This window comes from Palaemon carinicauda, chromosome 20, assembly GCF_036898095.1.
Source record: "Palaemon carinicauda isolate YSFRI2023 chromosome 20, ASM3689809v2, whole genome shotgun sequence".
Taxonomy (NCBI): Eukaryota; Metazoa; Arthropoda; class Malacostraca; order Decapoda; family Palaemonidae; genus Palaemon; species Palaemon carinicauda.
The window spans coordinates 38,845,603-38,871,090 of NC_090744.1; the positions used below are offsets into that span (position 1 = coordinate 38,845,603).

General features: G+C 44.8%; 1 protein-coding gene and 1 long non-coding RNA gene across 3 annotated transcripts in view; one reads left to right on the top strand and one right to left on the bottom strand.

Moving 5' to 3' along the window:
- Positions 1-25,488, top strand: part of LOC137660288 (uncharacterized) — a 157,855-nt gene that overhangs the window by 114,885 nt on the left and 17,482 nt on the right. Inside the window, exon 2 of the long non-coding RNA XR_011047664.1 lies at positions 24,892-25,140. This is a non-coding gene — a long non-coding RNA (uncharacterized lncRNA). The remainder of the gene's footprint in view (positions 1-24,891; positions 25,141-25,488) is intronic.
- Positions 24,906-25,488, bottom strand: part of LOC137660286 (male-enhanced antigen 1) — a 55,981-nt gene continuing 55,398 nt past the window's right edge. The window contains exon 5 of one of the 2 annotated variants that reach the window (XM_068395071.1): positions 24,906-24,955. In XM_068395071.1, the coding sequence (XP_068251172.1) occupies positions 24,921-24,955 (35 nt within the window). In that variant the 3' untranslated portion in view covers positions 24,906-24,920. Of the gene's footprint in view, positions 24,956-25,000; positions 25,134-25,488 lie in introns of those variants that run through there. The other variant, XM_068395074.1, reaches the window with a different exon arrangement.

Sequence of the window (25,488 nt, forward strand, 5' to 3'; positions counted from 1 at the left end):
TCTTCCCCACCTTCTTTTCAGGCAGGTACCGTCGTGTCCACTCCAAAGGATCGCCCGATCCCTTTCACCTTAGCGAGGATTTCGGACTCTGTGTCCTTGGAGCAGCAGACTTGGTTTGGTCCGCTGGCACGGGCGTTAGTGAGGGTTATGAAACCAGCACTCGCCGGCCAGGGTAACAAACCAGCGGCTGTCTCTCCTACGCTGAAGAGAAAGAGAGGAGTGGAGTTCGTGGTGACTTCCCCCAGGGCGAAGTTGGTTCCCAAGAGGTCGGTCTCGAGGGTCCCCTCTCCTGCACGAGTACTCTCTCCTTCTCCCGTGGACGAGGCCTTTCTGTCCTCAGGTGAGTCCAGTGGGGCGGTAGTCTTCCCCTCGGCACCAGGAGGGGAGACTTCGCTTCAGGCAGGAGAATAGTCTCGTGAGGAAGGGGCCCCTCGAACCTCGTTGTTGAGATCCTGTATCCCTCCCAGGAGGGAACCCAAGGATTCCAAGACCATCCCTAAATCCTCTGCAAGGATTCGTCAGGAACCCACGACTACCCAGGGGAATGTCCACGTATCACCCCAGGAATAGATTCCTGGGGCAGGAGACTTAGCTGCCAGCCCGCAGGGAGGAGAACAGCAAGAGTCCGAACATGCCTTCTGGCAGGTCCTAAGCCTGATAAGGCAACTTAACAGTCTTACGGATCCAGTCATCCCCCCCCCGTGAAGGCAAAGACACGATTCTGGATGAAGTGTTTGACGTTCGGAAGGCCCTTAAGACCAGTGCAGCTCTGCCCTGGTCTCGGGGGCTGAAGAGTGCCAGAGCTAGGGCCAATGCTCAGCTCGCACTTCTTGCCTCCTCCAGTCGTTCCACTGCTGGGAACAAACTCATCCCTCCTCCTCGCCTTCAGCAGACGAGGTATTTCGAGATCCTGGGTGAGCACAACCTCGCTCTTCCTCTCCATCACTGTGTGGAGGAGCTGGCGAAGGGAGTTGCCTTGGAGAAACTCTCTGCCCGGTAGGTGTCGTTCTCGGCGGCAGAGATCCTTAACCACGAGAAGGTCGCTAAGTGTGCCATGCAGGCCACTTCGTGGCTGGACTTCTGGTTAGGATCTCTGGGCATCCTATTGCGATCGGAGGACTTGTCCAAGGAGACCAATAGGAAGGCCCTAGAGACCTTCTTGCTCTCGGGCACCCGCTCCATCGAGTTTTTGGCGCACCAGGTTACCACCCTGTGGGCCAACTCGGTGTTGAAGCGTCGCGATGCTGTGTCCGAGAGATTCCATCCGAGGGTCCCCGCCGTAGATGTGTGTAGGCTCCGACATGCCTCCCTCCTGGGGGAGAGCCTGTTTGAGCCTCAAGACTTGGAGCGAACGGCTGAGAGGTGGAGGAAATCCAGCACGGACTCCCTCCTCCACAGGGCCCTTACAACTCGGCCCTATAAGCCTCCAGCCCCGCCACAACAGCAGCAACAGCCTCGTAAGGCTCCCAAACAGGCACCGGCAGCTAAGAAAGTGGTGTCTAAGCCCCAGCCCTTTCCAGCCAAGGTCAAGAGGGGCGGTAAGTCCTCCAGGGGAGGCAAGATTTCTAGGGGTGGCGGCCGCGGCTGCAAGCCCTAGGGGTGGCAGTCCCCCTGCGTGTCCACCTGTGGGGGGATGCCTTCAGCGTTGCGTCCGCAGGTGGCAACATCACGGGGCCGATGCTTGGACGGTCTCAGTGATCGGCCAAGGTTATCGCGTCCCGTTCAAGTCATCTCAACCTCCCCTGACAGCGAATCCAGTGTCGTTGAGCTCCTATGCCATGGGATCGGCAAAGGGGCTGGCCCTTCAGGCCGAAGTCGAGACCATGTTCGAGAAGGGTGCTCTCCAGGAGGTCGTGGACGGCTCTCCAGGCTTCTTCAGTCGACTCTTTCTTGTAAAGAAGGCTTCTGGAGGCTGGAGACCCGTCATCGATCTCTCGGCTCTGAACAGGTTTGTCAAACAAACCCGGTTCAGCATGGAGACAGCAGACACGGTCAGACTTGCGGTGAGACCACAAGACTTCATGTGTACACTGGATCTAAAGGATGCGTACTTCCAGATCCCAATCCATCCGTCTTCCAGGAAGTACCTGAGATTCTGCCTAGACAACAAGATCTACCAGTTCAAGGTGCTGTATTTCGGTCTCTCCACAGCTCCTCAGGTGTTCACCAGAGTGTTCACCCTGATTTCGACTTGGGGGCACAGGAACGGCATTCGTCTCCTTCGTTACCTAGACGATTGGCTGATCCTAACAGACTCGGAGTCGACCCTTCTTCGGCACCGAGACAGGCTTCTAGATCTTTGCCAGGATCTGGGGATCGTGGTAAACCTCGAGAAGTCCTCTCTGCAGCCGTCCCAACGACTGGTTTATCTAGGCATGCTAATAGACACCAATCTCCACAAAGCCTTTCCATCAGACGACCGGATAGCAAGGCTGAGGAGGGTGGCGGAACCTTTCCTCAGGCGAAAAGAACTCCCCGCTCAATCGTGGTTGCGTCTCTTAGGCCACCTATCCTCCCTGGCCCGTCTGGTTCCAAACAGCCGCCTCAGGATGAGATCCCTTCAATGGCGGCTCAAGTCCCGGTGGAATCAAGGATCCGATTCCCCGGACATTCTGATCCCAATGGGGTCTCTGGAACAGACGGACTTGCGGTGGTGGCTGGCCGACGAGAACCTGCGGGAGGGAATGAGTCTTCTCGTCCTCCCCCCGGAATTGACTCTGTTTTCGAACGCGTCAAAAGAAGGGTGGGGGGCGCACGTTCTGAACCAGAGGGCCTCAGGCCTTTGGTCAGAATCAGAAAAGTGCCTACACATCAACCTGCTAGAATTGAAGGCCGTCTTTCTGGCCCTTCAACAGTTCCAACGGTTCCTGGCGGGTCACTCCGTGGTGGTGATGAGCGACAACACCACGGTAGTGGCTTATATCAACAAGCAGGGAGGCACTTTTTCGCAACAGCTATCCCATCTTGCAGTACAGACTCTGAGGTTGACCGAAACCCACTCGATAACACTATCAGCTCGCTTCATTCCTGGCAAGAGGAATGTGCTCGCCGACAGTCTGAGCAGGGCTTCGCAGATAGTGAGTACCGAGTGGTCTTTGGATCCTCAGATAGCCAACAAAGTCCTGACTTTGTGGGGTTCCCCGACGGTGGACTTGTTCGCGACAGCCTTGAACTTCAAGCTGCCCCTGTACTGCTCACCAGTCCCGGACCCCAAGGCACTCTGGCAAGATGCTTTCCAGCAACGGTGGGACAACATCGACGTGTACGCCTTCCCACCATTCTGTCTGATGAGAAGGGTGCTCAACAGGACCAGACTATCGGTCAACTGTTCCATGACTCTAGTAGCTCCGCTATGGCATCACGCGGAATGGTTTCCGGACCTTCTGCAACTCCTGACGGAACTCCCAAGGGAGCTTCCTCCACGACACGAGCTTCTCAGACAACCCCACTCCGGTGTCCCTCACAGGGCCGTAGCCTCGCTTCAGCTTCACGCCTGGAGACTATCCAGCGTCTCCTCGCAGAGAGAGGCTTTTCGCAACAGGTTGCGGAGAGAATGTCTCGGCACCTGCGAAGGTCCTCTGAGGGAGTCTACCAAGCGAAGTGGAGAGTCTTTTGTGGTTGGTGTCGTGGAAGGGGTATCTCTCCACTCGATGCCACTATTCCAGCAATAGCGGACTCTCTTGTGTATCTGCGAGAAGAAATGCGCCTTTCTGTCTCGGCAGTGAAAGGCTATCGCTCAGCCTTAAGCTTGGCCTTCAGATTGAAGGGCGTGGATATTTCTTCATCGCTAGAACTCTCTTTACTCATACGTAGCTATGAGCTTACCTGCCCCCAGTCGGAAGTGAGACCCCCTCCTTGGAACGTGGTTCGAGTCCTCAGGTCTCTCAAGAGACCTCCCTTCGAGCCATTACGCCAGGCCTCCGATCGCCACCTGTCTTGGAAGACGGCTTTCCTACTCGCCTTGGCCTCGGCCAAGCGAGTTAGTGAACTTCATGGTCTCTCGTACGACATCGCCCATTCAAGGGGATGGGGGGAGGTAACGTTCAGGTTCGTCCCTGAGTTTGTGGCCAAGACTTAGAATCCTGGAGTGCCGGATCCTCGGTTCGACTCTTTCAGGATCGCGAGTCTCCGTTCTGTAACAAACGACCCAGACCAGCTGCTACTATGCCCAGTGAGGTGTCTGAGGTACTACTTGAAGAGAACGGCTGCAGTCCGTCCTCATGTGCGAGCTTTGTTTGTGAGCACAGGCAGGACAAAGAGGAGGGTCACCAGGAACACCATCTCTGCTTGGATTCGAAGGGTTATCCACCATGCCCTGAATCCTGACCCTCCTCCGTCACGTCGCCCTCGGGCCCACGATGTCAGGGGTATTGCTACATCCCTGGCCTTCAAGAGAAACTTCTCTGTGACGCAGGTACTTCAAGCTGGGGTCTGGAAGCGTCAAACGACCTTCACAGCCCACTACCTGCAAGACGTGACCCACAGGAGCCTCAATACGTTCTCTATCGGCCCTGTGGTGGCTGCACAACAGCTGGTCTAACCTCAGGCTCCTTTTTGGACAAGTAGCAGTAGGTTGAGGGCGTTGTTACCCGGTCTTAGTCTGTGTGAATGAAAGAGTATGTCTGACCCTTACTTCTTTCTTCATTCTCCCCTCTCTTGGGGAAGCAGCATCCTGGTCCTCGCATAGCTGACCTCGACCTCTGCAGGTAACCCATGCTTCTTTGTGCTCCTAGTATTAAGCTTAATACTGTTGCGTCTCCCATACCCTGACGAGGTGGTATGGGGAACATCCTATCCTAGAATTCCTATCTGAAGGTCTCAAGGTCAACTTCATAGGACGAGTCACACTCTCCTCCTCACACTACTTATGTAGGCCACTCGTTCCTAGCGATGCTAGGAACCTGTGAGGTACAGGGGCTCCCTCTCTCTAGTGCTGCTCACTGAGGGATCGAGCCCCCGGGCAAGCCGAAGTCAGTAAGGCTGGGGACTTTCCACCCTTCCTAAGGGGTAAGTCACCCTTTGTAAATAGCGTGGTTTGTATTTCGGTTACGGAACAAATGACAAATTCGAAGATAATTTCTATTTTTCCTAACTATACAAACCTTAGCTATTTACACATATGTGCCCGCCATCCCTGACCCCCAAGTCAAGTCCTACCTCTAAGTGAAGTGAAGCAAGTCACCGGTGTGTGGGGGGGGGAGGGGTAGCAAGCTACCCTTCCCCACCCCCCGCTAACTAGCGCGGGGGTAATTAACCCTCGTTAAAAACTATTGGCTCGTCATTTCAGCTACGCTAAAAGTAATACCCTTTGTAAATAGCTAAGGTTTGTATGGTTAGGAAAAATACAAATTATCTTCGAATTTGTCATTTTCTTAGTGTCAATTAAATACGAAACGAAAAAATTATGCCGAGTCTACATCCATTTCAATCGTAGCTAAAAATACTGCATCCGATTTCATCAGCAAATCACTATTTTTTGGGAAACATCATTTTATTCTAGACTTATTCCAACTGTCTATACAGTTGATATTACATAAGCACCAATGTGTTATAACCTATCAAGTTTTTTTGTTTATTACATTTAAAACAACACACACTCTCTCTCTCTCTCTCTCTCTCTCTCTCTCTCTCTCTCTCTCTCTCTCTCTCTCTCTCTCTCTCTCTCTCTCTCTAACAAATGATATCTTTGTTGCTCCTCAAAGTTTCATTTATATTGAAAATCAATCATGATTCAATTTTCCTTACTTTCTCCAATCTCGCACCATCGGTCACCGCAGTATTTTTGAAATTTCCGGAAAATCCGCGATATATGTATATACATGCGTTATGAAAAAAATCCGCGCTAAGTGGTGAATCCGCGATGGTCGAACCGCGAAGTAGCGAGGGATCACTGTACAGTTGCCTCAAAGTATTCCTTTACCCCTTACGCTTATGTTTTATGAAAATAGTATGGTAACACCGCAATGAAAGCCTATTTGTCTTGTAACGACGGACGTGAATGGTCGAGCTATTGGTATGCCAGTGCTCCTATTTTTATAAACACTACTGTAGACAATATATTAATGATATACGAATAATAGTTCACATTACAAGTGAAATAAGTTGCTGTTAAATACTTAGAAAAATAGTATAGTAACAGAGTAGTAATAATAGCAATGGTAAAAATCATATTCATTCCTGATTAATCAGACATCGTCAACCTTCGTTACATTCAATTGAGGCAGGCGTTTGCTGAAATCCAACTTTAGTTCATAGTAGATATATGGGTTCTTTTTCAGAACATAATTATTTGAATGGAAATACGCTTTCGATTTATATAATCCATCAATTTATAAAGAAATGAGATCATAAACCGCAAATTTCAAGACCTATAAATATAATTTCATAAAGGCAATTATGATAGCCATTGACAGGTCATGATACGGAAGGCTTGGGGAAAAATTAATAGACAACCCGATGTATAAAGGAACAAATATATCCAGTGTATCATTCATATATATATATTTTTTTAATTCGAGCCACGTCTCACCAGAGTAGCCTAGATGGAAATTTCTCTGGGCGGTAATTAAACTTGAGTCATCTGAGTAACAACACACCTTAACCACCCTGATGGTCTTTATATCATTGGTAGATATGGTTGCACACCGATAAAATCGTACTCATATAGATAAGAGAGAGAGACTGAACTATGGTTGGGTTTATTTTATGTCAATTTCGTTGGTATTATCGAACAGTACTATATAAACCTTTTTTAATACCTTGAGAATGACACAGGGACTCGATTAAAGCTGTATAACTCAGAAAGAGAGAGAGAGGCGGGGCCAGTAAGTGATGTCGTGACCTCTGTTAGTCCATTATGTCATTCTCTTGAGTAGCGGTTTAGTGACTAGAGTAGACAATGGATCGCAATCAACAAAGAATCAGCAATAGGAGCAGAATTGTAGGCATGAGAGACTCTGGTATGTCTTACAAACGTATTGCAAGAGAATTAGGAATTTCATTGCCAACAGTTCGACTTTGGTGTCGAAGATGGGAAGAGTCTGGAAACCTCAACGACAGGCCAAGAGCTGGTGGGCCAAGAAAAACGACCCCAGAAGAAGATAGGGCGATTTCGGAAGTAGCTACGCAAAGCCCATTTATAAATGCAGTTGCCATAAGGGACACACTGAACTTGCGTGTTTCGTCTGGAACTATAAGAAATAGGCTCCACGCAGACGGTATCCACCATAGGACTCCGGCAGTGAAACAAAAGCTGGAGGATCGTCATAAAACGGCACGGCTGGAATTTGCTCAACGTTATTTGGAAGAGGGGTTAGACTTCTGGGGCAGAGTAATTTTCAGTGACGAAAAGACCTTCGCTTCTAACACGCATGGTCGTCTGCATTGCTGGAGGCGTGATAACACGAGATACGACAGCCAGAATATTTATCAAGTAGCCAGAAGCGGCCTTATCACCTGTAACGTTTGGGGGTGGATACACCTGCATGGCGTTGGTGAATTGGCCCAGATCAGTGGAAGGTTCAAAATTTTGGAAGAGGTGATGGTTCCTTCCGTTCGCGCTTATGCTCTTCCTTATCCTGAGCAGATAATTTTCATGCAGGTATGTGCATTGTTTTTTTTTTTTTTTTTTTAGTTATATGAATGCCCTTTCTTGACAAATATGGTATCAACTCATTGCTGATATTGGTCATAAAGTAGTTTCAAATTACTCAATAAGACTTTTGTCTTGGATTTATTAGTTTTATAACTGTAAAAGGATCTTACATCAACATCATTGATCTACATTCCCTGATGAATCTAAAGCGGCCAAATAAAGCCACTGAAATTGTTACAAGGTATTTTTTGCCTCTTCATGAAAAGTAGACCAAATATTCTTATCAACACATAACACCCACGTCTCCTCCTTGGCTACTCAAGCCCTTTTATTAATCATTATTGTGACTCCTTTTGCTGGACTAAACGGCATTATTTTGCCGTCATTTATATTGAAAATATAAATTGTTCTCCTTCCACCTTGTTCTAACAGTATGATTAATCAGTTATATTATTTCTTTTAGGATAACTGTTCCATCCATACTGCGAGGATTGTCCGAGCATGGTTTGCTGAACAGCGCGACATTGTTCTCCTTCCCTGGCCGAGCAAAGCATGCGACTTGAACCCGATCGAAAATGTCTGGGGGAACATCGTCAACAGCTGGGAGCAGGGTCAGGAGCGTAACCACCAGTGTCTTTTCCAGCATGTTCTCAACGATTGGGAACTGTTCCGCCGCAACCGACAAGTTGTGTATAACCACGTCTCGTCAATGCAAAACAGATTGCAAGATGTTATTGCACATAATGGTGGATGGACAAAATATTAATGTTTCAAATACGATCTTGTTTTATTTATTTTCTTTTTTACAATTCAACATTGTATAACTAGAATTAAATAATTTATTTCCATAGTGATTTCACTAAACCTTGCCCACAAATGTAAGGAATGTTATGAGAATGGAAACTGAAAAAAAAAATAATAAGCTTCAATCAACCAGTATCGCTTGAGTACTAAAACAAAAGGTTAATACGAAGTTATGATTGCGATTAAACATTGAATATCACAAATTTGTAATACATAGTTTTCAGATATTTGCTATAAATTCATCGATGAATCCAGCTGATTTTAATAAAGAAAATTCATAATTATATAATAAAAGACTTGGGTATTTTATTTTTTACCAACGATTAAGACCAAGGCCAGCTCAACTGAGGGTGCAATTTAGTCATTTAAGTTAAATGTAAAATAAAAAAAAAAAAAATTCTAAACCTGACGATAACTGAAAGCAATTCAATCCATCTCTTTATCTCTATGTATCTACCCATCTATGGTGCATCTAGTTGCAAGTTTTAATTGCTAATTATCTTATCTAGTATATTTAGTATTAAAAGTGATATCTTACGAAGCACTTACATTCCCTAAAGTAATTCCGTTGTCAAGTGGGCTTTTGACAACCGATAAATTCTCGAACTGCCCGTCATGAATTTATACCTTACTACTCTGAGAATGATCCTCATGGAATTTATTTTCATAAAAATTAACATGCGACTGATGATTCCTTCTTGATGTTTTGTTAGGTCATATGTGGAGGGAAATATTACATATTGAACGAGATCTGTGAAACAGCTAGTTTGACGTCAATAACTTGTTTCAGACCCCCACCGTATTGTAATAAGTATTGAAGACACAAGGATATCGGAGTTATCTTATTATATAATGACATGGCTATACAACATTTATCTAATCGATTCCCTGTTGTCATTATCAAGGTATTATAAAAGGTCTATATAGTATTGTTTGATAATACCAATGAAATTGACAAAATAAAACCAACCATAGTTCAGTCTCTCTCTCATCTATATGAGTACTGATTTTATCGGTGTGCAACCATATCTACCAATGATATAAAGACCATCAGGGTGGTTAAGGTGTGTTGTTACTCAGATGACTCGAGTTTAATTACCGCCCAGAGAAATTTCCATCTAGGCTACTCTGGTGAGACGTGGCTCGAATTAAAAAAATATATATATATGAATGATACACTGGATATATTTGTTCCTTTATACATCGGGTTGTCTATTAATTTTTCCCCAAGCCTTCCGTATCATGACCTGTCAATGGCTATCAAATTGCCTTTATGAAATTATATTTATAGGTCTTGAAATTTGCGGTTTATGATCTCATTTCTTTATAAATTGATGGATTATATAAATCGAAAGCGTATTTCCATTCAAATAATTGTTCTGAAAAAGAACCCATATATCTACTATGAACTAAAGTTGGATTTCAGCAAACGCCTGCCTCAACTGAATGTAACGAAGGTTGACGATGTCTGATTAATCAGGAATGAATATGATTTTTACCATTGCTATTATTACTACTCTGTTACTATACTATTTTTCTAAGTATTTAACAGCAACTTATTTCACTTGTAATGTGAACTATTATTCGTATATCATTAATATATTGTCTACAGTAGTGTTTATAAAAATAGGAGCACTGGCATACCAATAGCTCGACCATTCACGTCCGTCGTTACAAGACAAATAGGCTTTCATTGCGGTGTTACCATACTATTTTCATAAAACATAAGCGTAAGGGGTAAAGGAATACTTTGAGGCAACTGTACCTTCTGATAAATGAAAAATATAAAATTCTAGATCCCTTCATGAATTATAACCCTCTTCATTCATCCCGAAAATAAATGAAAGTGACTTATCTTTTCTATTATCTTCCATTGAAGACAACCTTATCGATGCTCACATCAAGAGTCTAAAAGTCTAAACTTGCTGGAATCTTTCGCAATGCTTTTTGAGATATGTCTCAGAGAAATTGCTGTTCACCACATCTGCGCTTTCATCTAAATCATTCTCAAAAGCTTATTAATCCTTCTTGAAGACGTTTAAAGGTTTAAACCCCGCTCATGAATGGCAGAAGCAAGGGATAGTGTGACATTGCCCTATCAAGTAGGACAGTGCCCTAAAGACTGACCATATATACATATGATCAGTGCCCAAGCCCCCTCCCCATCCAAGCTAGGACCAAGGAGGGCCAGGCAATGGCTGCTCATGACTCGGCAGATAGACCTATAGGCTCCACTAAACCCCCCATCTTTAGCTCAGAAGGATGGTGAGGTTGCAGCGATCAAAGGAACTAAAAAGTTTGAGTGGGACTCGAACCCCAGTCTGGCGTTCGCGAGTCAGCTTGTTTATACAAACGGTTGAGGGTAAAATTGACATAAAAAAACTTTAATATTGTGGAACGTGCAATGGCAAGCTACAAGACAATACACCCTGAGTTACCGTCCTACTTCGAAGCCGGGTTACTTGGCGGCAAAGAAGATCGATGGTAAAACTATCCAAGTCAAGCCGGAGCTAACTACTTGGTGGCGATGATGAAAGATAGGGTTGCTGCTTGGGATGGCGGCGCTCAGGGGGGAGGAAGGGTTTATCCTCTTTTCTCCTAAGGAGAAACATATCGAATTATGCCAATAAATTCTAGGGGATATATATCCCCAACCGAATTAATATGAATGATACAAGAGGTTAAACAATGGGATTAACATTACTAACGTATATAAAACGGGTTAGGTATACGTAAGTAACGTTATATTTTAGAAGAGGAAATATTATATATATGCAATCTTCACTAGTATAATTTTGCCTAACTAGCTAAAAAAGAGATTTTGATGAAGGAAAAATCTATTTCTGGGTGAGAGACCTGTGCCGCCCAGTGAAATGCTCCTTTTACATCATTTCTAAGGTAAAAACTGCTATAAAATTACCAGAGAAAAAAGTTATAGAAATGCCAGGTTGAACCCAGCTCGCTCACCTTATAAGGTGTCGGTATAATAATACTGGGCGTGATAAATCACATGAGGTCTCGCACCATTTAGATATCTCCTCTCAATATCCCTGTTACAGCGAGGTGCCGTTCAACACCCATCTCCGAACTCTACTACCAACAATCCAACCCACGCCAGTGACGTCACTCCCTATAGCACCCAAGTTTGGGGCCCATGATGGGAGGGAAGTCAGGGGGGGTTCACTGGGCGGCACAGGTCTCTCGCCCAGAAATAGATTTTTCCTTCGTCAAAATCCCTTTTCTGGGCTCTACCTATGCCGCTCCGTGAAATAGTACCAGAGAAAAGGTCCCAAAACTTGGAACAATACCTGAAGGGAAAGTAATTAAATACGAAATAATACCAAAACATTGTTTAATCAAAGAAATAGGACATACAAGATATCCCGTAAATAAATACTCTCAAACATCAAGGAGGGATGGTAAATACAATTGTGGAAAAACCCAAACTAAGGGATGGCAGTCAAGGCAAGGTGAAATAATGATGCAAGATCAAAAATAATTAACGACCCTACGGGTAAAATAACAAAATCAACTCGTGGGAGAGTAAGACTATTAACAGGTATAACAAAAATCAACTCGTGGGAGAGTAAGACTATTAACAGGTATATAAAAACAATACACCATAAGGGTGTAGCTCAAGTAAAACAAAACCAAAACTAAGTAGGAACAATAAGTAAGGCAGGTAGGAGGAAGGGGGATAGAGCAAGACGATGTGATTGACTCATTACCTTCAGGAGGAACCACATTCCCTGCTGCCACTGTAGCAAATTTTAGAGCTTCCAAAGGTTTTAAGTAGTGGCGTTTAAAAACTTTAGGGGACTTCCAGCCTGTATATTTTGTAAGCTCATCAAAGTTCATGTGGTGAAAGTAATTAACTGAAGTAGCTACAGCTCGTATATCATGGACGTGAGGGAATGACTCAGGGTTAGCCTGTTTAATAAAATAAAGAATCTGTTGTCTGATTCCTTTCATGGTAATGGTTCCTCCATTTTCCCTAATGATTAAGGGCCCTGAGGACTTCATGGAAGTTCTATTTAAGTAGGCTTTCAGGGTGTTAACTGGACATAAGGATGGGTCCTGAGGAAGTGGAACAATCTTCCAGGAGTACCATCTGTTCTGGGGGTCCTCATTTTTAGCCAAGAAAACTCTGTCAGGGGAGAGAAGGATTTCCCCTGATGAGAGAAATTCAATAGGACCTGGATCTCTAGTCAAAGCTGACAGTTTTGAAATTCTGGCGCCAGAAGCAAGGCTCAATAGGAACAAGGTTTTCCTTATTAGTGGTATGTAATTGCAAGATTCGTTAAGAGTGTTAGAGGCCAGCTTAAGGACATCATTCAGAAACCAGGAAACTGAGCTAGGGCGAGTTGATGGTTTTAATCTGGCGCAGGCTCTCGGGATTGATGAGAAGTATGAATCCGTAAGGTCAATATTAAAACCAATATGGAAAGTCTTTTTTTAAAGCTGATTTAATTGTAGTAATTGTGTTGGTTGCTAGGCCTGATTCAAAGAGAGTTCTGAAGAAGGTTACTGTCATATTCATAGTCATCGTCTCAACTTTTGAGTCCCTTAAAAACTTCAAGTTTTTTAACAGCCGAATCATATTGTCGAAGGGTGGATTCCCTTTTATCCGATTCCAAAAACAGAGTATTTTGGGGATCAATATCTGCACCTCTTTGGGCTGCAAATTTCATGAAGTCCATAAAGTTAGGGCACTCTGAATTCTTGAGGATGCTAACACATTGCGAGTTTGTACCACTTGTGTTAGTATTGGATTGGGTATCTGTCGAGGGTGGAGACCCAGTTCCACCAACAGGGGAAACCAATTGCTCTTGGGGCAGTTGGGTGCTACTAGAGCCACTTGGCCTCTGAAAGTTCAGAGTTTGTCCAACACTTTCATCAAAAGATTTATTGGAGGGAATAAGTAAATCTTCTTCCAAGTGTTCCAATCCAACGACATTGTGTCTGTGGCATAAGCCTGAGGGTCCAGGTTGGGGGCTACATAACACTCTAGTTTGTGGTTGGACTCTGTTGCAAACAGGTCTACCTGGAGACCCGGGACCTGAGATAAGATCCATTTGAATGATTGTTGATCCAGTGACCATTCCGACTCCAGCGGAGTCGTCCTCGAAAGTGCGTCCGCCACTACATTCCGCACTCCCGCTAGATGGACTGCCGATAGATGCCACTGGTTTGATGGTGCCATGGAAAAAATTGCTAACATGACGTGATTTATCTGAGCTGACTTGGAGCCGCCTCTGTTTATGCAGTGGACTATGACTGCACTGTCTAGAACTAGTCTGATATGTTGGTTCTTGGCTGGGGTCAGTCATTTTAGAGTAAGGAATACCGCCATGGCCTCTAGGACATTGATATGGAGTTGCCGGAATACAGTCGACCATAGTCCCTGGACCTTCCTGTGCTGGGAGTATCCCCCCCAACCTGTTAAGGAAGCGTCTGTGTGAATGACGAGTCCTTGGGCCGGATATTGTAAGGGGACTGACTTTGTCAGACTTTTGACCTTTGTCCATGGCCGAATTCTCTTTCTTAGAATTGGTGGAAGTCGAGCTCTTTTGTCTCGATACTTCCCGGTTGCCCTGGAGCGCCATACTCGGTTTATGCCTTTTAGTTTGGCCTTCAGAACAATATCTGTCATGGAGGCGAACTACAAGGAGCCCAGGATTCTCTCTTGATTTCTCCTGGACGTCAATTTGTCCCTGAGAAAACGTTTCGTGTTCTTTGCTGCTATTTCTGTCCTCTTGGCCTTCGGGAGACATAGCGTATGGGAACGTAGATCCCATTGTAATCCCAGCCATTGAAACTTGGTCTCCGGGACCAGGCGGGATTTGTTGAGGTTGACCTGGAACTCCAACTGTTTGTTGCCGTGAGGCAGTTCACGACGTTGTCTGTCCAGATGACCCAGTCGTCCAGGTAAGCTACTATTTGAATTCCCTGGGTTCGTAGTTCTTGAATTACTGTCTCTGCCAGTTTGGTGAAGATCCTGGGCGCTATGTTGAGCCCGAATGGCATTACTTTGAATGCATAGGCTTGGCTGCCTAGTTTGAAGCCTAGGAAAGGACGAAAATGCCTTGCTATCGGAACATGATAGTAGGCATCTGTAAGATCTATAGAGGTGGTGACGGCCCTACGGGGAAGTAAGGTCCGCACCTGAGAGACAGTGAACATGTGGAACTTGTCGCATCGAATATAAGAATTCAGACAGGACAGGTCTAGGATTACTTTTCGCTTGTCTGAGTCTTTCTTTGGCACGCTGAACAAGCGACCTTGAAATTTTAAGTGATGAACCCTTTTGATTGCGTTCTTCTGCAATACAGTAGATAGTCTGCATGTGAGACTAGCTCCTTCGTTGGAAGTTGATGGAAACTGGTTGGTGGATGGGGCCCTTCTATCCAACTCCACCCCAGACCTTTGGAAATTATGCTGAAAGCCCAATTGCTGAACTTCCAACGATTCCGAAAGAAGTAGAGTCTTCCCCATACCCGAGGATCTTCAATAGGTCGTTGACGATTTGCCTCCTCGGCCTCCGCGGAATCCTTTGCCTCGGGTGAAAGCCCTTCCGCTACCCCTGTTACGAAAGGCACCTCTGGTACTGGAGCCTCTGGCGCGTTGGTAACCTTGGAAGGCACCTTGGGTTTCGTCCATATACCAAGGCACTTCCCCCAATTTTGAGGGGTAGCCGACACCAACAATGAAACAAAACAAAAAAGGGGACCTCTACTCTCTATGTTCCTTCAGCCTAATCAGGGACTCAACCGAGCTCAGCTGGTACTGCTAGGGTTTCGTAGGCGGAGTTAAAGGCAGGGGAGGTAGCATACGAGGTCGATGCTACCTGAGCCTGAGGTACCAACACATATTGTTGTTGAGGATGCCCCTTTGAAGTAGAAGGCTGGCTACCTTGCGCCACTAGAATGGTTTGCACCAACTGAAGGGGTTGCCGATTCTGAGAGGAATGGAAGGGCCTCAGCCTCTTCCTGCCTCGAGCAGGGGTGCCAGCTGGCTCAAACTTTCGTTTGGGGACTAGGCCCCACCTAACCTTGAGACTTTTGATTTACCCTGGCAGCCTCGCTGAGGACGTTGTTAACCATGTCCTCCGGGAACAAATCAAGACCCCAGACCGGGGCTTTAATGAGCCTGTTAGGCTCATGTCTGACGGTAGCTTCAGACAAGACATGTCTCCGGCAACGAAGTCTGGCTGCGAGGAAGTCGTACGCATCGGCCAGCAGAGTCTGCAGTAGAGATTTAGTGAGAACCTTAAAGAGGGGTTACTCCTCGTACATGATGGCGGTCATATCAGCCATAGTAGCTGAATTGATAGACCTGCTGAGCCTGCACCGGGCTTCGAACTCAAGGCGGATCAGGGAGTCCGGAAGCCTGGGGAGACGCTCGCTGAACTGTGTGGAGGCACAGTCAGCGCTCAGTTTGCCTGTCGTGAAGGTGGCCGGGGCGTTATGCCAGCACTCGTAGTCACCTGGGAACAGGAGGGAAGTCAGGTCCGTTTCCCGTAGCTGCGGTAACGGTTTGTCCTCCTTGATGGCCTGATGGGCTAGGTCCATCATCTTGGTGACGCACGGAGTGGGGGTTTGCTCATCTACCACGAACATTGTGTAGGAGCTCTTGTGGGGTGTGAGCATAGAGTTCACACATTCCCACTCATTCAGTGTTCGAACCCAGGTAGACTGGGCCTGTTCCTTAGGGTAGATTACCGTCTCCTTAGGAACTTTATCCAACCTAATGAGAGCTTCCTCGGTCAAACGAGCAAAGCCGGGGAAGGGGAATTGGAGGCCCGGCGGGTAGAACTCAAAGTCCTCGATAGGCCGGGTGCCACAACCCTCGATGGTCAGCATGCCATCTTTGAAAGGAGAGTGCAGAGCCATTCTCCATGGGTTGTTCTTCGTGAATTCCGGGAGCTTGGAGGCGTCCAGGATGGCGTACTGCTGCTATTGCGGCGGTCCCGAACGCATGAGGCTTTCCACTAGACTCTCATTGTTCTGCATCCTCTCGGTGAGGGACGTCATCATGGACCCGATCTGACTCAAAAGCTTGTTAGAAAAAGCGTCCGGGTCAAAGGGAGCCACTGGGGTGGTTACGGAGGCTGTCTTCGTTCTCGAACCATGAGAAGACGAAAATGCGACAGCTGAGTCTTTGGGGACTCTAAGAGGAAGAAGTCTTGACAGACTTCGGAGATTTGGAAGACTTACGGGTCTTCAGCAAAGGCCTGCGTTGAGCCTTAACCTTCGGGGTAACCGGACGAGGGCTGATATCAGCCCCGTGATTCCCCGGGAAGCCCTGAAAAGAAGAATGGGTAGAAGTAGAAGAGAAAGTCGGGCTAAGGAGAGGATTCTTAGCCCGAGACCCACCTGCCTCACTTACTTCCCTACCTAGATCCGGCTCGTCGAGGGCCATAGGCTCTATGTCGAGGTTAATAGCCGCAACGTCTTCCACTATGGCTTCACCCATTACCACCTGGTCTTCAGCTAAGAGCAAGACTTCCGTGATCTTAGCGATGATGGGGTCCGCCGAGGTCTTCGCGTTGGGGTAAATGAGGTTGCACCATTCTTCAGAAAGAACGTAAGGCTTCTTAGCCTTAACGTTGCTGGCGAACCCGCCAACCCAGACCTTAAGGGTCGCCAGGGCTGAGGTCTTAGAAGACTGGGAGCTCTGAAAGAGAATAGACCGTTACTAGTGGCAAGTGACTTCGACAGAGGAAGTGAAAACAAGTAGGTTTAGATATCTCCTTTGTGAAAAACAGGATTATTCGACTAGATGATACTGTGGAAATAACAGGAAATGTCAAAGATTAAAACTATGTAAATCTAAATAGTAACGGCAGTTCCACCTACCGAGTCCGAGGTGAGCGTTGAGACCAGCTTATAGCAGACTTCACAGTTGTCTAGATGCCAGACGTAAGTCATCCACTAGGACAGCACAGTGGGCGTGCGACCTACACACATCGTGGCCGCACGCTTGTTGAAGCACCGCCGCACAGGCTGTCATCTTACAGCGGACCACCTGTAAAATAAAGATACATAAGTATCCCATAGTAGGTAAGGATCCCAAGAGGAGCCCGGGGGCTCCGGGTGCTAAAAATAAACTGGCAACAGCCGGGCTAGGTACTAGGAACAACATTCTAAACTGTAAGAGTAATCGGTAGAAAACACTTAGTAAGGTAAAATGCAAATAAATCAAATCCGTATAGCTATGATCATTCAAAAGAGCATCATCGAGAATAGAATACAATGATATAATAATATGGGTAATGGTTAAACCGTTGGCTCCGGGGAGACAACTGAGGTAGACCCAGGGGTCACTGCTAGTCTACCGGGGTAGGCGGGACAAAAATGGGGAGGGGGGGAGGGGGAGAGTCAGACTCACCACCGGTCACAAGGACCTTAACAAAGCAAAAAACCCAAAACTCGACAAAGCTCGAAAGCTAAAATTAAAAGAATTCCTTGCAATTAAAATGGGGCCAACATCGTGTGGGTTCCGTGGGATGCGGAACGTCACGGGGGGAATCCTATTGACTGGGTCCCGTGGGGTGCGGAACGTCACTGGGGAATCACGCTGGAAAAACCCAAAGCATAGCTGAAATTACCCCAGCCGATCGATGGCCAATCAGAGCGGCGGAGAAAAAACGGCTATGAAAGGGCAGGGAGTAAGCGTAAATAAGATAACAAGCCTCGCTAGTGTTCGTGGCTCCAACTGGGGGAAGGAGTCAGTAGACACCCCGGGGAGGGGTGGGAGGTGACTGGGGAATGAGAAGACTCGACCCGTAAGCAAACCAGCTGACTCCAAGTCTCATAGAGACGAGAGGTATCCCTGGAGTGGGGATGGGGTAGGCGTGGGGATTGGGGCCATACCCCTGCAGCGAGAACAAGCCAATGAGGGGGCAGGAGGCAATCACGTGGGACAGGGAGACCAGGTGTACCAACCTGGCCGATGAACCATGACAAAAACAACCGAATGATCATAAACGGATAAATGACTAAAGTAAAATAATATGATATAATATGATAAAATGAACTAGGTAAGGCATGCGGCTAAAATAAGATAGTAAGAGAGGACGCAGGGGAAGAGGCAGGGAAATAACGAGCCGAGCCCTCCAGCGCGGGTCAGTACCGAGCTGGACAGGGGGGCCCAACATAACACTAAATCGGGTAGATGCCGATCGGAATAAAAACACCATTAACTAAATTAGAACTGCCTCGCGAGAGTCCCACTCAAACTAAAGCAAAATAACTAGGTGGTAAAGATAAAAATACTGGGTAAAATACGCAATAACGCGACGTAACCAACTAGGGAGCGCCCGAAGGTGAGCAGGCATGCCAACTTAAGATCAAAACTATGATACGTAGAGTAATATCATAATAACGTAAAATATCATAATCGTGTAATAATATAAAACAGGGTGTGATCGGTGATAAAAACCTAGCGAAAAGGTTCGAAACGATAAACAATCAGTATAGAGGACTAATTGTAAGGCGTTAAGAACGAGTGAAAGGAGGTAGCCAGCAAGCATGGCGGCCGCGAACGGTAAATAATAAAAACTCTGATAGAAATAAAACTAAGGGCAAGGCTACCTCCAAAGACTCAAAACTCATAGATCTGGTACTTAACTTAGATGGGGAGACAGTAGAATCCAACATCATATACAAAATCCTGGGTAAGCACCGAAAAACACCTCAGAGAAAAACACAAGTGCGAACTAGCAAGTGCTATAAAAAGGAGTGACGTCACTGGCGTGGGTTGGATTGTTGGTAGTAGAGTTCGGAGATGGGTGTTGAACGGCACCTCGCTGTAACAGGGATATTGAGAGGAGATATCCAAATGGTGCGAGACCTCTGGTTGTGATTTATCACACCCAGTATTATTATACCGACACCTTGAAAGGTGAGCGAGCTGGGTTCAACCTGGCATTCCTATACAACTTTTTTCTCTGGTAATTTTATAGCAGTTTTTACCTTAGAAATGATGTACAAGGAGCATTTCACTGAGCGGCACAGGTAGAGCCCAGAAAGTTTCTTAATAGCTAAATACTGGGAGCGTCGCACTGCTAACTAAATAATTGCATTACAGTATGACGTGCGACAGCGGTCTCAAAATGGCTGCCTCCGGGGTTGGCTGTGCTCCACTTACACACTTGAATTATGCCAGTTCAACTGTGAGAAGGGAGCTAAAAATTATGCGCAGGAAAGATTAAATACTCAACTTTCCAGAGGATGAAAATGCTGGAGATTGCATGATAATATTCCAATAAACAGTAACAACACCGAGAGAAACGTGGGAGCGCACTTGCTTAAATGCTACAGTTCAAAGGAATGATGAGCCATAGCAGTACAGGGAGGGTGTCCACCGGTTACCTTTATAATGGCTCCCCTTTCGTTCGCCACTCTTCCCCCTCAAAGATTTAAATGTATTTGGGGTGAAGATTGCTATGTGTCGTATCAAAAAATACGTCCCCTGATATTATGCGATATCCTTAAAGATATATTAAGGATACTCGCGCCAGGAGTTAGAATTCTGGAGACCTATGGTTAATTCTCTGAGAGTATCACTGTAGCAAATATCCCTTAGAAAGCTACCCAAAGGAACCTTCCATCAGGCCGACATGGACAAGCCCAAAAAACAATTAGAATAGCGCCAATGTAAGAGGCGACTAAAAGGGACGTGACACGGGGCTGGGAACCCCCTCTCCTGTATTTACAATCCTGTGAGACATCAAAGAGGTGGAGCTGGGGGTAGAGTGACAGCTCCCCGCACTCTAGTTTTTGGGTGTTTTAATGTGCGTGGACGAGTACGATAGAGAGTAAAAGATGTGAGATTGGAAGTATGTTTAGGAATAGAAGGATGGATATATTGGCCTTGTGTGAGACGAAGATAAAAGGGAATGGTGAAGTGATGTTTGGTGAAATGTCTGGTAGAGTATCTGGGATTTAAAGGGGAAGAGCAAGAGAGGGTGTGGCTTTATTGCTGACTGAATGGATGACAGGTAAAGTAGTGGAATGTAAGGAGATATCATCTAGGTTAATGTGGGTAAAGGTTAGGTTGGGTAGGGAATGATGGGCTTTTGTCAGTGCGTATGGGCCATGTTGTGAAAAAAGTGAAGAAGAGCGGAATGAGTTCTGGAAAGAATTAACGGTGTGTAGAAGGACTGGATAGAAGGAATTATGTAGTTGTCATGGTTGATTTTAATGCTGGAGTGGTAGAAGGTGTCATTGGGAAGTATGGTGTACCAGGTGAAAATGAGGGGTGAGAGACTGGTAGATATGTGTGTTGAGCAAGAGATGGTGATAAGTAATAGCTTTTTCAAAAAGAAAGATAAAAACAAGTATACATGGGTAAGATTGGCAAATGGAAGAGTGGTAGAAAGGGCGTTAATGGATTGTGTTGATAACTAAAAGAATGTTTGGAAGATTGAAAGACGTGCACATGGCTAACGGTATGTCTGATCATTTTTTGGTTGAAGGAAAATTAGTTGTAGCAAAAGAGTGGGGGAATAGAGTAGGTGGATGTAAAAGGGAGCTAGTGAGGGTTGAAGAGCTGATCAAACTGGGGGTAAAAAGTAAATATCAAGAAAGGTTGAAAATGGCATATGACGAAGTGAAAGTAAGAGAAACTGGTATTTTAGAGGAGTGGAAGTTAGTAAAAGAAAATTTTGGTGGGATTGCAAGTGATGTGTATGGCAAGAAGTTTGTTGGAGGCAGCATGAGGAAGGGCAGTGAATGGTGGAATGAAGGAGTGAAGGTAAAAGTGGAAAAGAAAAAGAGGGCTTTTGAAGAATGGCTGCAGAGTAATAGTGTAGAGAAGTATGAAAAATATAGAGAGAAAAATGTGGAAGTAAACCGCAAGTTAAGTGAGGCAAAAGAGGGTGGCTGACCTGAGGTGGGGTCAGGGATTGGGTCGTGAAGTGAAGTGAAGAGAGTAAGGAAGGCTGGCTCAAGAATTAAAGAGACAGTGAAAGATGGAAATGGAAGGTTGTTAAAAGGAGAGGAGGCAAGGAAAAAGTGGGCGGAATATTTTGACAGTTTGCTGAATGTTGAGGATAATAGGGAGGCAGATATAATTGCTGTTGCAGGTGTTGAGGTGCCGGTGATGGGAGATGAGAATGAGAGAGAGATTACATGAGAGGAAGTGAGGAGAGCACTGGATGAAACGAGAGTAGGAAAAGCATCTGGTATGGATGGTGTGAGAGCTGAGATATTGAAGGAAGGCTGTGTGACTGTACAGTACTTGAATGGTTGGTGAGATTGTTTAATGTGTGTTTTGTGTTGTCAATGGTACCAGTAGATTGGGTTTGTGCATGTATTGTACCGCTATATAAGGGTAAGGGAGATGTGCATGAGTGTTGTAATTCAAGGGGTATTAGTTTGTTGAGTGTAGTTGGAAAAGTGTATGGTAGTGTACTGATTAATAGGATTAAGGATAAAACAGAGAATGTAATCTTAGAAGTACAGGGTGGTTTTAGAAGAGGTAGGGGTTGTATGAATCAGATTTTTACAGTTTGGCAGATATGTGAGAAATATTTAGCAATAGGTAAGGTGGTGTATGTTGCGTTTATGGATCTGGAGAAAGCGTATGATAGAGTTGATAAGGAAGCAATGTGGAATGTGATGAGGTTATATGGAGATGGTGGAAGGTTGTTGCAAGCAGTGAAAAGTTTCTACAAAGGTAGTAAAGCATGTGTTAGGATAGGAAATGAAGTGAGCGATTGGTTTCCGGTAAGAGTGGGGCTGAGACAGGGATGTGTGATGTCGCCGTGGTTTTTAGCTTGTATGTTGATTGAGTGGTGAAAGAGGTGAATGCTCGAGTGCTTGGACGAGGATTGAAACTGGTAGACGAGAATGACCATGAATGGGAGGTAAATCAGTTGATGTTTGCGGATGATACTGTACTGGTTGCAGACGTGCAAGAGAAGCTTGGCTGATTAGTGACAATTTGGAAGGGTGTGTGAGAGAAGGAAGTTGAGAGTTAATGTGGGTAAGAGTAAGGTTATGAGATGTACGAGAAGGGAAGGTGGTGCGAGGTTGAATGTCATGTTGAATGGAGAGTTACTTGAGGAGGTGGATCAGTTTAAGTACTTGGAGTCTGTTGTTGCTGCAAATGGTGGAGTGGAAGCAGATGTACATCAGAGAGTGAATGAAGGATGCAAAGTGTTGGGGGCAGTTAAGGGAGTAGTAAATAATAGAGGGTTGGGCATGAATGTAAAGAATGTTCTGTATGAGAGTAATTGTACCAACTGTGATGTATGGATCGGAGTTGTGGGGAAAGGAATGAAAGCGACGGAGAGACAGAAATTGAATTTGTTTGAGATGAAGTGTCTAAGGAGTATGGCTGGTGTATCTCGAGTAGATAGGGTCAGGAACGAAGTAGTGAGAGTGAGAACGGGTGTAAGAAATGAGTTAGCAGCTAGAGTGGATATGAATGTGTTGAGGTGGTTTGGCCATGTTGAGAGAATGGAAAATGGCTGTCTGCTAAAGGAGGTGATGAATGCAAGAGTTGATGGGAGAAGTACAAGAGGAAGGCCAAGGTTTGGATGGATGGATGGAGTGAAGAAAGCTCTGGGTGATAGGAGGATAGATGTGAGAGAGGCAAGAGAGCGTGCTATTAATAGGAATGAATGGCGAGCGATTGTGACGCAGTTCCGGTAGGCCCTGCTGCTTCCTCCAGTGCCTTAGATGACTGCGGAGGTAGCAGCAGTAGGGGATTCAGCATTATGAAGCTTCATCTATGGTGGATAACAGGGGAGGGTGGGCTGTGGCACCCTAGCAGTACCAGCCGAACTTGGTACGTAGAGAGGAGAGGTCCCCTTTTTGGTTTCAATTATTTGATGTCGGCTACCCCCAAAATTGGGGGAAGTGCCTTGGTATATGTATGTATTATTATTTCGAGGAGGAAGGTGGGCAAAGCCACCTGAGGGTTGTCTCACTGGTGCATTGGTAGGCATCTAATATGTGATCGTTGGCAACTCAAGTGTCGCAAGAGCCAGCCCCCAAGCTTCTAGACCCCCTGACCTAGAAGTCTATGATTATTAGGTCAATATATTTATGCGCCCCCCAGGGATGCATTGCAGCGTAAGAGAACCACCCTTTCCTGTGAAAGAGCCAACATCCTCTCTCTCAAGTACCTCGAGTGTGTCTCTCCCCTCCAAAGTGAACAAATCTTTACCCAACACATATCTTATGTTGTGTTCAAATGTTGGAACTTTATCATTTTTTTGTAAGTGCCAATATTGTATAAATTTTTTGTAACTGGCCCTGTGAGGTTTATGCGGAAACATGAAGTGTAATAATTTTAGCTTAAACTGTTCGATTACTTTGTGTGAGCTAAAAACTTGTTAGTTTATCAGTTACTTTATGTAATTTCTATAAGAGTTTAATCATTAGAGGGTTAAAGGTTAACTATTTTTATTAATTATCAAGATTAAATATTTGTGTAAAATTTAGTTTCCAGTGAAACAATGATTATATAATTTTCAGAGTGTTAATAATTCCTTGTTTTAGTTCAAGTTTTTGTGCAGATTTAATATTTCGAGCAATTTATTTTTGGTGTAAATTCTTTCAAAGTGTTGTAATTCTTATAGAATATATTTATTTTTGTAATGTATGTATTATTTCGTTCACTTGTATTTCTTACAGAACACTCGTATCCCTGTTTAAGAATCGAAATAAGGCATTACAGTATCTAGTTGTTTGCTATGCAGTACCTTCTATACATTTTACTTGGAGGTCCACTATAAACCAGCTTTAGTAGAAAAAATACTTTAATAACATTATAATTCAAATTACATAATATATTTAAGATTTTAATAGTTTCCATGACTGTCAATGTCACATGAAAGTTATCCCATCATTATCATCTCCTACGACAATTGATGTGAAGGGCCTTGATGAGATTTCAACAGTCGTCTCTATCTTGAGCTTTTAATTCCATAATTCTCCATTCATCATCTCCGACTTCACGCTTCATAGCCCTCAGCCATGTAGGCCTGGGCCTTCCAACTCTTCTAGTATCTTGTGGAGCCCATTTGAAAGTTGGGTGAACTAATCTCTCTTGAAGAGTGCGAAGAGCATGACCAAACCATCTCCATCTACTCCTTACCATGATCTCCTCCACAATACAGTGTGCATATATTAAGGCTAACTCCTCAAGACATCAGTTTCATGAATAAAAGACTTTCCAACTATTGTGTTACATAAATGCATCCAAGCTAATCTAATTCTTGACAAGAATGCTGTAGCACACACTACTATATATTTTAGAATACTAATAGATACATATTGACTACAGTACTTGAATTTTTCAATTTCCTACTTGCTTGAAAATCAAAGAACATAAAATCTATCACAGATATTTTGCATTCACAGCATTTTTTACTAATGACTGAAAAAAAAAAAAACTAAGACTAAAAATATGAATATATATCATATTATTTTTAATGCCAAGGCATGTTTAAGCAAGTACAGAATTTCTAAAATCAGTTACAGATTTGAGTCTTGCGACCTTCCACTTACATCACGGAAGCCATGCAGTGCTGTGGTGTAACTGGAGAAAAACCGTAGGGTTGCACAGTAAAGTAAAAAGTTGAAAGTGGCTGGACAACAAGATGACAGTAAGGAAGCAAGGTAAAGTACATGGCTAAAAAGTGGGTTGAAGAGATGCTACAAAGGCCATTTATTAATGTCTTCAGCACAGTATGAAGTGCGCTGACGGCACTATCCATCTACGGAGTAAGTACTGTACTTATTAAATAGAGAAATTAAAGCAAGCAATAGAAATCAACGCAGGAGAAAATCTCTATTGTAAGATGTATACCGTCAATATGCTGTAATGAAAAAGTGTGTTCATGATGCTTGCAAAATCAAAATATTTTTAATTAATTTGAATTTTTAAAAACTATACAAACCTAAGAACTTTATAAGGAGCACGGCTTCACCGAATTTGGAATGGCCATTTAAACGAGGAAATTGCCGTACCTGGCGGGTAGCGTAACCTTTACTTCAACCTTAGCCTAGGACATAGTGTGGTTGAGGTGGGCAGTGTAACTTAAAACTCTTGTAATACATAGTGTTTTGTTT